We start from the raw sequence: 12,303 nt of genomic DNA, 5'->3' as shown, positions 1-12,303 counted from the left end.
AGATAAATGGTAGCAGATGGATTGGGGAAGGAAACTAGAACTCGAAGTATCACTGAACTGTAGTGAGTTTCCTGTCCCCCACCCTCCACCCCATATGATATGTTCCATCCTGGGTGGACTCAAAGGCAGCCCAAACCTGGAGCCTTCTCTTTCCAATCTGAGGTACAGGAAAGGGAATCCCACAGATCAGGAGTGGGAGTAGAGGAAGAAATTTTGTCTTTTTTTTTTAATATATATATATATATTTTTTTAGTTTTCGGCAGACACAACATCTTTGTATGTGGTGCTGAGGATCGAACCCGGGCCGCACGCATGCGAGGTGAGTGCACTACCGCTTGAGCTACATCCCCAGCCCGAAATTTCGTCTTTATTATTTGCTTTGTTTTTCCTACTTTCTCTTGCCCTGGTTGCCATGCAGTTCTGTATTAGTAGAGGCAGCAGTGACATTGGCGCTGGGGGAGAGAGGAATTCTTTAATAGGCAATGGATACAAGAGGGACTGTGGTCCCAAGAGCACAGAGGGAATTCTTTTTTATTAATTGTTTGTTTGCTAGATATCAAACTCAGGGCATTCCTTGCAAATGCTAAGCACACACTCTACCACTGGGCTATGTATCCCCAATCCGGGCCTGGCTGTCACTTTTTGATCATCTTATCCTCTTTAATTTTTTTTTTTTCCTTCTGCTGGGCATTGAACCCTTGGTAGTTTTACCACTGAATTGCATCCCCAGTCCTTTCATTTTTTACTTTGAGACAGAGTCTTACTAAGTTGCTGAGGGTGTTTTCAACTTGTGATCCTCCTGCCTCAGTGCTCAGCTTGTTTTTGCTTACAGCGGGGTCTTCCACAAAGGCAGTATTACTTATGAGTTTATGTAATATTGTCCATTCAGGCCTCCAGGGCAAGACTGTCTTTAGATTTGGGAAGCAGAGTTATAGATTCTGATCTAAAGCAACCTGTAAATGTGGGGCAATGTAAGAACATATTTTTGGCTCAGGTTGGGTAAATTTTGCTTTGGAGTAACTTTGCATTAATATTTATGCTGTGGAATAGAGGTGAGTAAAGTCTCCTCTTGCTAGGTTCAGGTAGATGGGCTGTGTAATGAACTAGAATTTAGATTTCTTTTTTTTTCCAGGTGCTATGGAAATTAACAATAATTAATATAAGTAGTAAAGATCAGTGGAAGTTAGAAAGATTTGTATTGGCTACAGGGTGAAAGTGAATTAGATAGCTTTTACCTCATATTAATAGTTCTAAGTGTAACAGCTGAACTACAGGTAGGCTCCCCTCTCTTTGTTGCTGATGTGTGTGCAGGAAGGCCTGGGAAGGGGTTTGGGGCAGTAGGATTTCCTGGAGGGCCTAATCTTGGGAAACATTTAAAGGGAGAGGTGTGGGGCTTCTCAAGGACCAAAGTTTGAAACTACAGCTGGCTTGTGGCTGCCTGTCTTTAGGAAACCCCAGAGTGTCTCTGTAGCTGCACACCTCCTTTGTGTTCATTTTCCCCTTAGGGGCAGACGGGAGGGTTTCCTGGGCAGAAGCAGCTAGTTGCTTCCTCAGTTGCTTTCTGTGTGCTGGGTGTGGAGCACAATAGTGGGTGCTTGAGACTTCTTTTGCCTTCATGTGTGGGTGAGCCTCGTGAATGATGGAGCTGTTGAGCATCTTTGCTGCTCAGACCAGCAACTCTTACCTGCTGCCTTTTGTATCCATTGCCTACTGAATGGGCCCATAGAGTTCTTAGTATTTCCTTAGAAAGTTCCTGGCCTGGAAATTGCACATACATTTAAGGCTGGTGTTTCCAGGAAGGTGGAAGGAGTGACAACCATTCCTTTTAGTTTGTGCATTAGTTGTGGTCTGACTCCTTCTCATTTCTGGTCTTTTTTTTTTTTTTTTTTTTAATTTATTTATTTATTTTTTAAAGTTTTCGGCGGACACAACATCTTTGTTGGTATGTGGTGCTGAGGATCGAACCCGGGCCGCACGCATGCCAGGCGAGCGCGCTACCGCTTGAGCCACATCCCCAGCCCCTCATTTCTGGTCTTGACACTTTTGAGGAGTCATCCTTTTAGCCTGGGTTTTTACCAGGGAACCTAATCAAGCCAAGACACATGTCTGGACAGGTTCCCTAGAGCACAGACCAAAGAAATGGTGACATGGAATGGAGAAGTGGATTTAAACATGAATTCCATTGGAGAGCTCAGGAAGAGCATTCGAAGTTCTTGGGCCTTCTACTAGAGTTTTCTATTTGATTTTTTGTTGTTGTTTAAGGGTCTTTGTTTGCAAGCAACAGAAAAGAACTTTGGCTAACACATGAAAAAAGAGGATATGGGATGGCGTACAGACTGGAAAGAAAAGTTGATGAGCCAGTCTTCAGAAAGGACTAGAGCCAAAACAGCCTGGGGATCTTGGGTGCAGGAACATCTTTGGGGATGAATAAGCATCACCAATACCCAGTTCCTCCTCCTTTATGTTCAGAAGTCAAAGTCCAGTGAGAGAGTCCCAGCTAAGAACTTGAGCTGGGAGGGGCCCCTTGCCTGATGGCCAAATACTGTGGAGGGAGTGGGTTCCCCTGAGCCACAGAAGGTTTGTATTTCTCATAAAAGGGCACAGCTACTGGGCAGGTAGGAGCAGGAGAGGCCTCTGTCCTCCCTGCATCCAGGAACAGCTGCAGGACTAGTATCCTGCAGAGGCAGCACCTAATGCTGTCACAGACTGCATTTAGTCTGGTGACTCTTACTCAAGCTTTTGGATGTTTTTATTGAACATTCTTTATCAGTAATTGTCATTTGTGTTAAGAATTTTTTTTTTTTTTTTTTTTTGTGGGGAGGTGGCATCCTGTTGCAAGGTTTTTTCCCGAGTATTTTTCTCAAGCTGGCCTGTGCACAGAGGAGCATGGGAAGATGTGCCAAATGCCCATTTGGCAGAGAGCAGCTGAAGGTGATATCTGTTACCCAGGTGTGCTTTTCTGTGCCACATGTAAAAAATGCCCTCTTGGGAGTGGCCTTTTAGAAATAGCTAAAAGAGAAGAACAGGGCTGGGGCTGGGGCTAAGTGGTAGAGTACTCGCCTAGCATGCATGAGGCACTGGGTTCAATCCTCAGCACCACATAAAATAAAATAAAGATATTGTGCCTACCTATAACTAAAAAATGAATATATATATATATATATATAAAAGAGAAGAACAGAGTTTATAAGCAGAACTTAGAGGGGAAGTTCTTTGGCTTCTTGGGTTATACTAATTAGTGCTCAGAGATGTTCGAGAGATTAGTTTGTGTTTGTGTGTGTGTGTGTGTGTGTGTGTGTGTGTATGTGTGTATTGGGACCCGAGTCTCCAGACCTTTTATATGGGCATCTTGAGACCATTCCCCAGCCACATAACTGCTACCTACCCTTGGCAGCCCTGTTGTGCAGAGCCATGTACTCTTTGTTAATTGGCTTTTCTTCCTTCTGCCCAGTTTTCTGCAGATGGTTTCCATTGTCAGTGGTTTCCAGCGTCTGCCAGGCTGATCCATGGTCACTTTCCGGGATGGCAGCAAGGTGACTTCAGCTGAGGATGACCCTGACTGAAAGGCTGCGTGAGAAGATATCTCAGGCCTTCTACAACCATGGGCTGCTCTGTGCATCATACCCCATCCCTATTATCCTTTTCACAGGACTCTGCATCTTAGCCTGCTGGTATGTTTCTGGGCTGCCCTGGATTTAGTGGGCCAGTGTCTTAGGACAGTAGTTTTCCTGACCTTAACTGCTATGCAGCCCTTGAACTCTGGGATTTTTATGCAGTGGGCACAACACTTCTTTTGTTTTGTTTTGTTTGCAGTACTGGGGATTGAATATTGAATCCAGGGCCTTGTGCTTGCCCAACAGGCACTTTACCACTGAGCTACATCCCCAGTGCCTTTTTATGCAGTGGGTACTTGTTGAGCTTATTATAGCTGCTGAGTGGAGAGCTCTAGTTCTGGGGTGTTTAGCCAATAAAATAAAAAAGTCCAGGTTGGCCCTGACTTGGTGATTTGCCAGATTTGTTCATGTCACTCTATCTCAAAATAATGTTCAGCTGGGCACAGTGGCACATGATTATAATCCCAGCTATTCAGGAGACAAGGCAGAAGGATCACAAATTGAAGGCCAGTCTCAGAAACTTAGCAAAATCCTGTCTCAAAATAAAAAGGGCTGGAATGTAGCTCAGTGGTAGAGTGCCTCTGGGTTCAATCCCCAGGACCATCCCTCCAAAAAAAGAAAAAAAAAAGTTTAGATATTTATAAGAAACTCTGAGATAATTTAAAAGCATGATCCTCTAATTTTCCTTCTTAACAGTTGCAGTTTCCTTTTAGTACCTGGTTAAAAACAGGAGCCTTCAAGTGAAAGGCCAAATCCATTTGAGCAGTTCCTTGGATACCCTCTTGCTGACTAACTCCAGAGACTTCCTTCTCTGCTCTTTAGTCATTTTCTTTTTCTTCTTTCTTTGGTATTGGGGATTAAACCCCGGGTGCTTAACCACTGAGCCATATCCCCAGACCTTTTTATATTTTATTTATAGGCAGGGCCTTGCTAAGTTGCTGAGGTTGTTTTTGAACTTGCAATCCTCCTGCCTCAGCCTCTGGAGTTGCTGGGATTACAGGCATGTACCACCATGACTGGCTTCCTTCTGACCTCTTGCTGATGTGTGGGGCCTGCTGTTTCGCCAAGGACTGTAGTGAGAGCTGTAGGTGCCATTGGTACCAGCCTGTCTTTCTCAGGGCCTCCTAGAAGCCTGAAGACTGGCTAGTAGGGTTGTAAAAGAAGGGGCTTGATGTAAGAAGATCCCTAATGACCCTTTGTTCTAGAATATTGACGGCCTTGTAAAGAGCCCACCTTATTGTTGTTTCTTCTGGAAAGAACCCTGGTTTCCAGATCATTGTGTATCTAGCTTGTAGGTGTTGTCAGTGCTGTGCTGGAAGGAGACTCAGGACAAAGCCTCCAGTTCAGTCTTGTTGTAAGTGATCCCAGTTCTCCTCTCATTAGCAGGAAGACGGGAAGCATCATTTGTGGAGCATGCCCTACTGGGTCAGTGCTTCAAGTATATAATAAAGATCTTACCTGGCCTCAGGGTAAACTTATGAAATGGTTCACTTATACTTCCACTTAACAGAGGGGGTTGGTAGTGTGGAGATTTGTCTTGTCCACACAGCTGATAATTGAAGGCCAGTCTCAGAAACTTAGCGAGTTGGGAAACTTGGGTTCAAATCCAGGCACCCATGGTACTCAGTCTCCCTGCCTCTCCTCACTGGTTCAGTGTATTTGTATTGGAGTTCAAACTTTGCTAAATTGTGTTGTACAGGATAAAATACTTGTTGTGACATACTGTAAGTAATGAATTAGGAGTACTCTGGCAACCCCATTTTTATTTTTTAATTTTTTCCTGAGTTAATTGACACCTCTCTCAAACTTTCAAAGTCATACTTTCTAGGGCTGGCCTATGGCCAAGGTGGTTTCCAAACCTCAGCTAGCATCAGAGTCACTTGGAGGACACATTAAACACAGATTGCTCAGCCTTACTCCAGAGTTTCTGATTTCATTAGATTTGGGATGGGCCCCAAAATTTGCTTCTGACAAGTTCCCACACCAGGAAATACTATGACTCATCTTTCTTGAAAAACTTCTCTGACCTTCTGCCACATTACTCAGCTAAAGCATTTCCTTTTTTCTTTTTTGCGGTGTTGGGGATTGAACCCTGGGCTTTGCATATGTTAGGCAAATGGTGTATCATTTGGCTAAATCCCCAGTCCAAGTGTTTCCTCTTTTATTCTAATTTCTGTAGCAGTTTGTAGCAGTAAACTGCTGTTGTCACTCATATTGCTTTCTGTTGAAGGAGGTTAAGTTGAAGAGGTAATTGTTATTCTTTTTTTCCAAAGACAGCCCTAACTACAGGAAAAGGGAAAGATGTTTCTTCTTTGCCATTTGTCTTCTGGATACCTAGTGTGGTGACTGGGACCAGGCAGCTTCCTGGCAATGATGTACCATGTGTGTTGCAGCTGTTGGGTGCAATTGGGTCTTGTCTTTGAATGAGTAATTTGATATCATATGAGTATCTCAAAATAGACTGCCCTTGGATATACAGCATGAGGGCCTCTGCTATGCAAACTCCATGAGATTGCCAAGGTCTCAAGTATGGGGGACACTTCCCCCACTTGGGTTGAATTAGAATGGGATAGGGGCCTGGGTGCACCATGGCACATGTCTGTAATCCCAGCAACTGGGGAGGCTGAGGCAGGAGGATCCCAAGTTCCAAACTAGTCTCGGAATTTAGTGAGATCCTCAGCAACTTAGTGAGACCCTGCCTCAAAGTGAAAAGGGGCTGGGGATGTAGCTCAATGACAAAGCACCCCTGGTACTCCTGCTTCCCCCCGAAAAAAAAAAGGGATGAAAGGTTGGGGAGTAGGCAGATACAGTAATGACACTGTTTAACTACCAGTACAACGCAACTGCATCTGAGTTGGACAGATACCCACCTTCTACTTAGCAGCTGGCTGAACCCCCATCCTGAGAGAGAGGGTGAGGCTCAGGCTTGAGCTCATGGGAAGGAAGGAAGATCAGCCTTTATTGACCACCAGCTCTGTGGGTCACCAGGCCCGTCACACGTGGCAGGTACTTAATTTAGTCTTCAATATCCTTGGAGATGAGTGTTTTCCCCTAGTTCTCTGAAAGATGAGATTTGCCTCCTAGAGCTAGGAAGTAGTAAGTGCCATAGCTTGCAGATCCTTGTGGCTGATCCAAATGCATCCTGTCTCCACTTCACCAGGGAAGTGAACTTTGAGAGGGGTACTAGTGCTGGTACCTTTCATTGTAAGGAGTTTGCCCTCTGAACAAGAGGCCCGAGAAAAGGGTCCCAGCTGTAGTTGGCAGAAACAGGGCAGGAGGTTTTTTTTTTTTTTAATATATATATATATATTTTTAGTATTTTAGTATTTAGTATTTTAATATATATATTTTTAAATTTTATTCATTTATCTAAATGCCATGCTGAGAATTTAACCCAGTGCCTCACACATATGAGGCAAGTGCCCTACCACTGAGCCACAACCCATCCCAGAACAGAGGCCTTTTAAGTAGAGTGGCTTCTTCAACAGAAGCTGAAGAGAAAGCACAAAGAAGGTTTTACCTAAAGGTGGCCAGATTCGGTGCAGAGACATAGTCTTTCCCTTCAAAACCCACCATGTTGGTCTGGAAATATAGCCCAGTGAAACGCTTGCCTGACATACCAAGCCCTGGGTTCAGTCCCCAATGCAAAAGAACAAAACCAAAAACAACCTCTCCCATCTCAGCCCAGGGTCATTGGTTGGGTAGTGTGTACAACAGATGCTACCTAGCCTCAGTACAGAGGGCGAAGTTGAGAACATTTGAGCCAAGCCCTGCAGGAAGAATAAGCAGCATCTTCTCGCCTTTTTACTGATGATAGCAGATGATAAATTATTATATCAGAATCCACTGGTTCTGGAACTTTCTGGTCAGAAGACCAGAGATGCTGTACCCAGCATGCAAGTCTCTCTGTCACCTTCTGTCCCGGGAAACCTTTCTGCCCAGAGTGGCTCTTTTTCCAGAGTCTCAGGTGCCCAGAGGAAACAGTGTGGGTGATAGACAGTGTTTAGTAGTTCAGTTAGATATTCAAGTTTCAATTAGTTGCTTTTTAGTCCTCCTGGGTTGAAAGATGTGTTTGGCTTGAATCCAAAGGACCACTGCACCTAATATCTCTCTTTGGATCCAGCAGCACCTGAGCTCTAATATTACTTTTGCTTACCCCTATTTACCACCCCTGGGTCACCCCAGAAATGAATAGAGCAGGGCTAGAGGGGATGATGACTGATGATGACTAGTGACAGCTTAGGAATATGCCCTCCCTCGAGCAGAAGACTCCTGGGAGTGAGGGAGCAGGTGTACATAGGAGTGACCCCCTCTCAAATAGCACCGAGGGTGTGGCTTTCTCCTTGGAGCTTTTGTGGCTGTAGGGGGTTCAGTAACTGAGAGCTGAGGACAGTTCTTCAGATGACCTCATTGCTGAGCCTTGTGCATGAGCTGCTGTTAGCTGCTCTTCCTGCTTGGCCCCTGGGTGCAGCACCTGCTACTTTCCTCTGGGAAAATCTGATGAAACTGGTAGCAAATGGGCATTGTGGCAAGAGCTGTCTGTTTACATTTCCTAGAGGTTAGAGCCACTGGGACCCAAGGGGAGGCCCAGCAAGGCTGAGAGTGCTATTGCTCTAGACCTGTTGTGGTGAGTGGGAGGTATACCATAGTGTGAAAGAAGAGGGTGCCAGACTAGCTGGCCCTCCCCTGCCTAGCCCTGTGCAGGTCAGAGAATGATGCTCATGGTGAGACATGGTGGGTTTCAGCTTGGAGAGGAGCTTGGAATCATAGCAAGGGAAGCCTCCTGAAGGCTAGAACCTTGCAAGTGCTTGAGAACAGACTTGGCCTCTCTCCCACTCCTTTTTCTTTGCAGGAGAACGGTACTGTCAGTTGTGGCAGACATCTCAGTTGTGGTGGCCTTTGCTTCTTAACTCTTTCCCCTCTCTGTCTGCCTTTCCTTCACGATTACTGTAGTCTCATTGGATCACACACGGGGCTGTTCCAGAAGCTTACATACAGGGTGAAACGGCACTCACAGGGAGGTGGTTGGGAAATGAGATGGCAGGGAGGGTGCCTCATGCCTCACCCAGTGAGCTACTGCCGTGAGCAGCCGGGTGTGCTGCTGGGGATGCAGTGGCTGTGGACATCTCAGTGCTCCCCACCTGAGTGGGAAGTTACTATCTAGCCAGGGCTCTGCAAACTAGAAAGGATCGGGTAGTAAGTATTTTAGGCTTTGCAGATCACCCATTATAGTCTCTGTACCTATTCTTTGATTTTTGTTTTTGATTTATATAACCCATTGAAAATGTGAAAACTATCATCAGCTCACAGACTACACAAAAACAGGCCATGGCTTGGGGGTGTAGCTCAGTGGTTGAGTTCATACTTAGTATGCACAAGGCCCTGGGTTCAATCCTCAGCATGAAAAATAAACAACAGCTGCGGGCTGGGGTTGTGGCTCAGTGGCAGAATGCTTGTCTTGCACACGTGAGTGAGGCACTGGGTTCAATCTTCAGCACCACATAAAGATATTGTGTCCATGTGTAACTAAAAGAATATTAAAAACAAACAACAAACAACATCCATGGCTAGATTTGGGCTGTTGTCTGCCAGCTCCTGACCTAGCAGCATCAGCCACTGGTTGAGGGCTGCTTCTAGCTAGTGTTAATTCCTAGCACTTGTGGCCAGGCACAGTAAGGTAGCACAACACTCTCAGGTGAAGAGGTGTAAGTCCTGGTATTTGGAAGTTGAACTAGCATGCCCAGAATTAAGATTAGAGGGGATGAGCCAGGTGTGGTGACATACTCCTCCTTGAGAGGCTGAAGTAGGAGGATTGAGACCAGCCTCAGGAACTTAGTGAGGCCCTAATCAACTTAGCGCGAACCCGTCTCAAAATAAAAAGGGCTGGGGATGTAGCTCAATGGTTAAGCACTCCTGGTTTCAATCCCCCAAAATAAATAAATAAAATAAAGATCAGAGGGGATGAGGGTAGGGCACCAGCAGCTTCTGAGAATGTCTTGGGTACCCCTGTGGGGATAGGCCATATAGGAATGACAGTAAAAAGTCATGTGGCCAATGAGGGACAAAGGGTACCAGTCATAAGAGAGCACAAGAGGAGGGCCCTGGTACTAGTGGACTCTGTAAGCCACACATAGGAATTTGGACTTCAGTTCCAGATCTGATTAGGAGACAAGGAGGTGATTTCAGGACCGGAGTCAGTGATTCAAGCTAGGCCAGTGAATTATTCTAGGTGACAGTTGATGGTTGCTTCGTTTAAGAGGAAGCCATGGAGGTGGTGAGACATGGTTGATTGCAGATGTGTCTTGAAGGTGAAGCCCTTAGGATTTTCTGAGGACCAGATGTGGGATGTAGGAAAAAGGAGTTAAGATCAAAGTGCTTGGCCTGCGCAGCTGGATGCGTGGACCTGAGACAGGAAAGGCAGGGGAGGTTTTAGAAAGCTGCTTTGTTTCCTCTGCCCTGTAAGATCAGGGTGCACCAAGATATAATCTGGTTTTAGAAACAAGTTTTGCAGAAGCAACATGGAGGTTAGTGGTAGAAACTCCTGGGTAGCTTCTTCCTTAAAAAATGTCTTTGGTCTTTTATTCCTGATCTAGGCACAATAAGTGTTTCTGACATCTGAAAACTGCTTAACACTTTGCTACCAGGCTTTCCTTTTGGTTTGGAATGTGTGATCACTGTGGATAGTGATTTTTCTCTTGCCTTTTACATTTCTGTGGAATCTTTTTCTTGATATTTTTATTGTAGCTATATTAAAAGGAATAAATGTTTCTTAAAATTTTCAAATAAGTCAGCAACACAGTACAGGGCAGCATAGCATGATGTTAAGACAGACGTGGGCCAGATTTCCTGTGTTTGCACACTGGTCTTGTCATTTTCTAGATGTAGCTTCTGCAGGACTCGATGGTTTGCATTGCAGCTTGAATGAGTAAATACATGGAAGGCACCATCGGTGACTGGCACATAGTAGGTGCTCCATAAGAGAAGCCATCATCATTGTGCCAGACAGGAACAGCAGGTCCACTGTGAGCCATAGAAGCCACATGGGGCACAGGCACTTTGACAGCTCCTGAGAGTTGGGGGGCCCAGCCCAGTCTTTGGGGAACAGGGAAAGCCTTCCTGAAGAGAGAAATGTACAGCCCGGGCCTTGAAATGTGTTGCCATCAAGGAAGAGTGGGCAGGAATGTTCCTGTAGGTTCACAGCCTCAGAAGCAAGAGGGGACAAACCACAAGGAGTTATGTGGGATCTAGGGCAAGGCTGGAGAAGAATTGAATTGTTTTAAGCTTTTCAAAACCTGTGGACTTCCAAAGGGGGATGAAGGGAAGGGAGGGGGATAGGAATAGGAAAGACAGCAGAATGAACAGGAGATAACTTTCCTGTGTTCTTGTATGAATACACGACCAGTGTCCCTCCACATCGTGTACAACCACAAGAATGGGAAGTTATACTCCATGTATACACACTCTACTGTTGTGTATAACTAAAAAGAACATTACCTGGATTTCTAAGAGACTTTGTTCTAGGAAGTGGACACTGAAGTGTGCTGCCTTACGGTCTCCTCCTTCTGGAGTGTGCAGACTCCTGGAATCCATGGATGCTTTTAATCTTTCAAGAAACAGGCCTGTTTAGTGTAGTTTGAAGCTGACTGCTTGGGTTGAAAACCTGACTAAGTTGATTGTCAGCTGCGTGACCTTCAACCAGTGACTTAATCATTCTGTGCCTCATTTGTAGAATGGGTATTATAATAGCACTCACCTCCTAGGGAGAAGTATTCTTTGTTTTTCTTTTTAAATATATGTATTTTTTTTAAGTTGCTGATGGGCCTTTATTTTATTTATATATGGTGTTGAGAATCTAACCCAGTGACTCACCCGCCCTACCACTGAACCACAACCCCAGCCCCTGGAGAAGTATTCTTATAGCTAATATATGAAAGTGTTTACACTAGTTCCTGGAGCATACAAGTGACACATAAGAGTTTTCCCTTATTATTAGTCAACCTCTCTCTGGGCTTCTACTTGCATAGCCTAAAAATAAGAGCAGATTCCAAAATAACATATGCATGTTCTAAAAGGAGAACAAAATCTGACCACATCCTATGTTTTGCTATGCAAACTTGGTAATCACAACTTAAACTAATTTTTATCACATTCTATCATAATTGTTTAAAAGAATCTTCCTTCCTAATCAGAGCATCTTGGAGACAGATTGTAGTATTATTTTTTTGTATTCCCAGTGCCCAGCATGTAGTACATACTTAATGTTTTTTAAATGTAGGTGGGTAAAGATGAGAAGAAGCCAGAGAAAAGTGAAAATTTATTTTAGTGATAGCAAGGAAATGATATAATTATTTTGTTATTAATGTAAAAAATATATTTTAAAAATTGTCAGAAGACTTGAAGAGGTATTTCACAGATGAGGCCAAGTGGCCAGTGAGCTTATGAACAATTCTTTTTTTTTAATTTTTAAAAATATCTTTATTTTTATTTATATGTGGTGCTGAAGATCGAACCCAGGGTTTCACACATGGTAGGCGAGCACTGTACCTCTGAGCCACACCCTAGCCCTGAACAATTCTTAGCATTGTTTCTTCTCCGCAAAATATACATTTAAGCCACAGTGAGACTGAAGGTGCAGCTCAGTGGTGGAGTGCTTGCCTCACACGCACCAAGCTCCAGGTTCTCTGCCCAG

At 44.5% G+C, this 12,303-nt stretch overlaps 1 protein-coding gene across 3 annotated transcripts in view; it reads left to right on the top strand.

The window, feature by feature from the left end:
- Positions 1-12,303, top strand: part of Scap (SREBF chaperone) — a 55,250-nt gene that overhangs the window by 17,273 nt on the left and 25,674 nt on the right. For all 3 annotated transcript variants that reach the window (XM_026389954.2, XM_077796299.1, XM_077796298.1), the window contains exons 2-3: positions 254-319; positions 3,452-3,671. In XM_026389954.2, coding sequence (XP_026245739.2) covers positions 3,550-3,671 — 122 coding nt within the window. In that variant the 5' untranslated portion in view covers positions 254-319; positions 3,452-3,549. The remainder of the gene's footprint in view (positions 1-253; positions 320-3,451; positions 3,672-12,303) is intronic.

This window comes from Urocitellus parryii, chromosome 3 (assembly GCF_045843805.1).
Source record: "Urocitellus parryii isolate mUroPar1 chromosome 3, mUroPar1.hap1, whole genome shotgun sequence".
NCBI lineage: Eukaryota > Metazoa > Chordata > Mammalia > Rodentia > Sciuridae > Urocitellus > Urocitellus parryii.
This window is presented reverse-complemented; position numbering and strand designations above follow the sequence as displayed.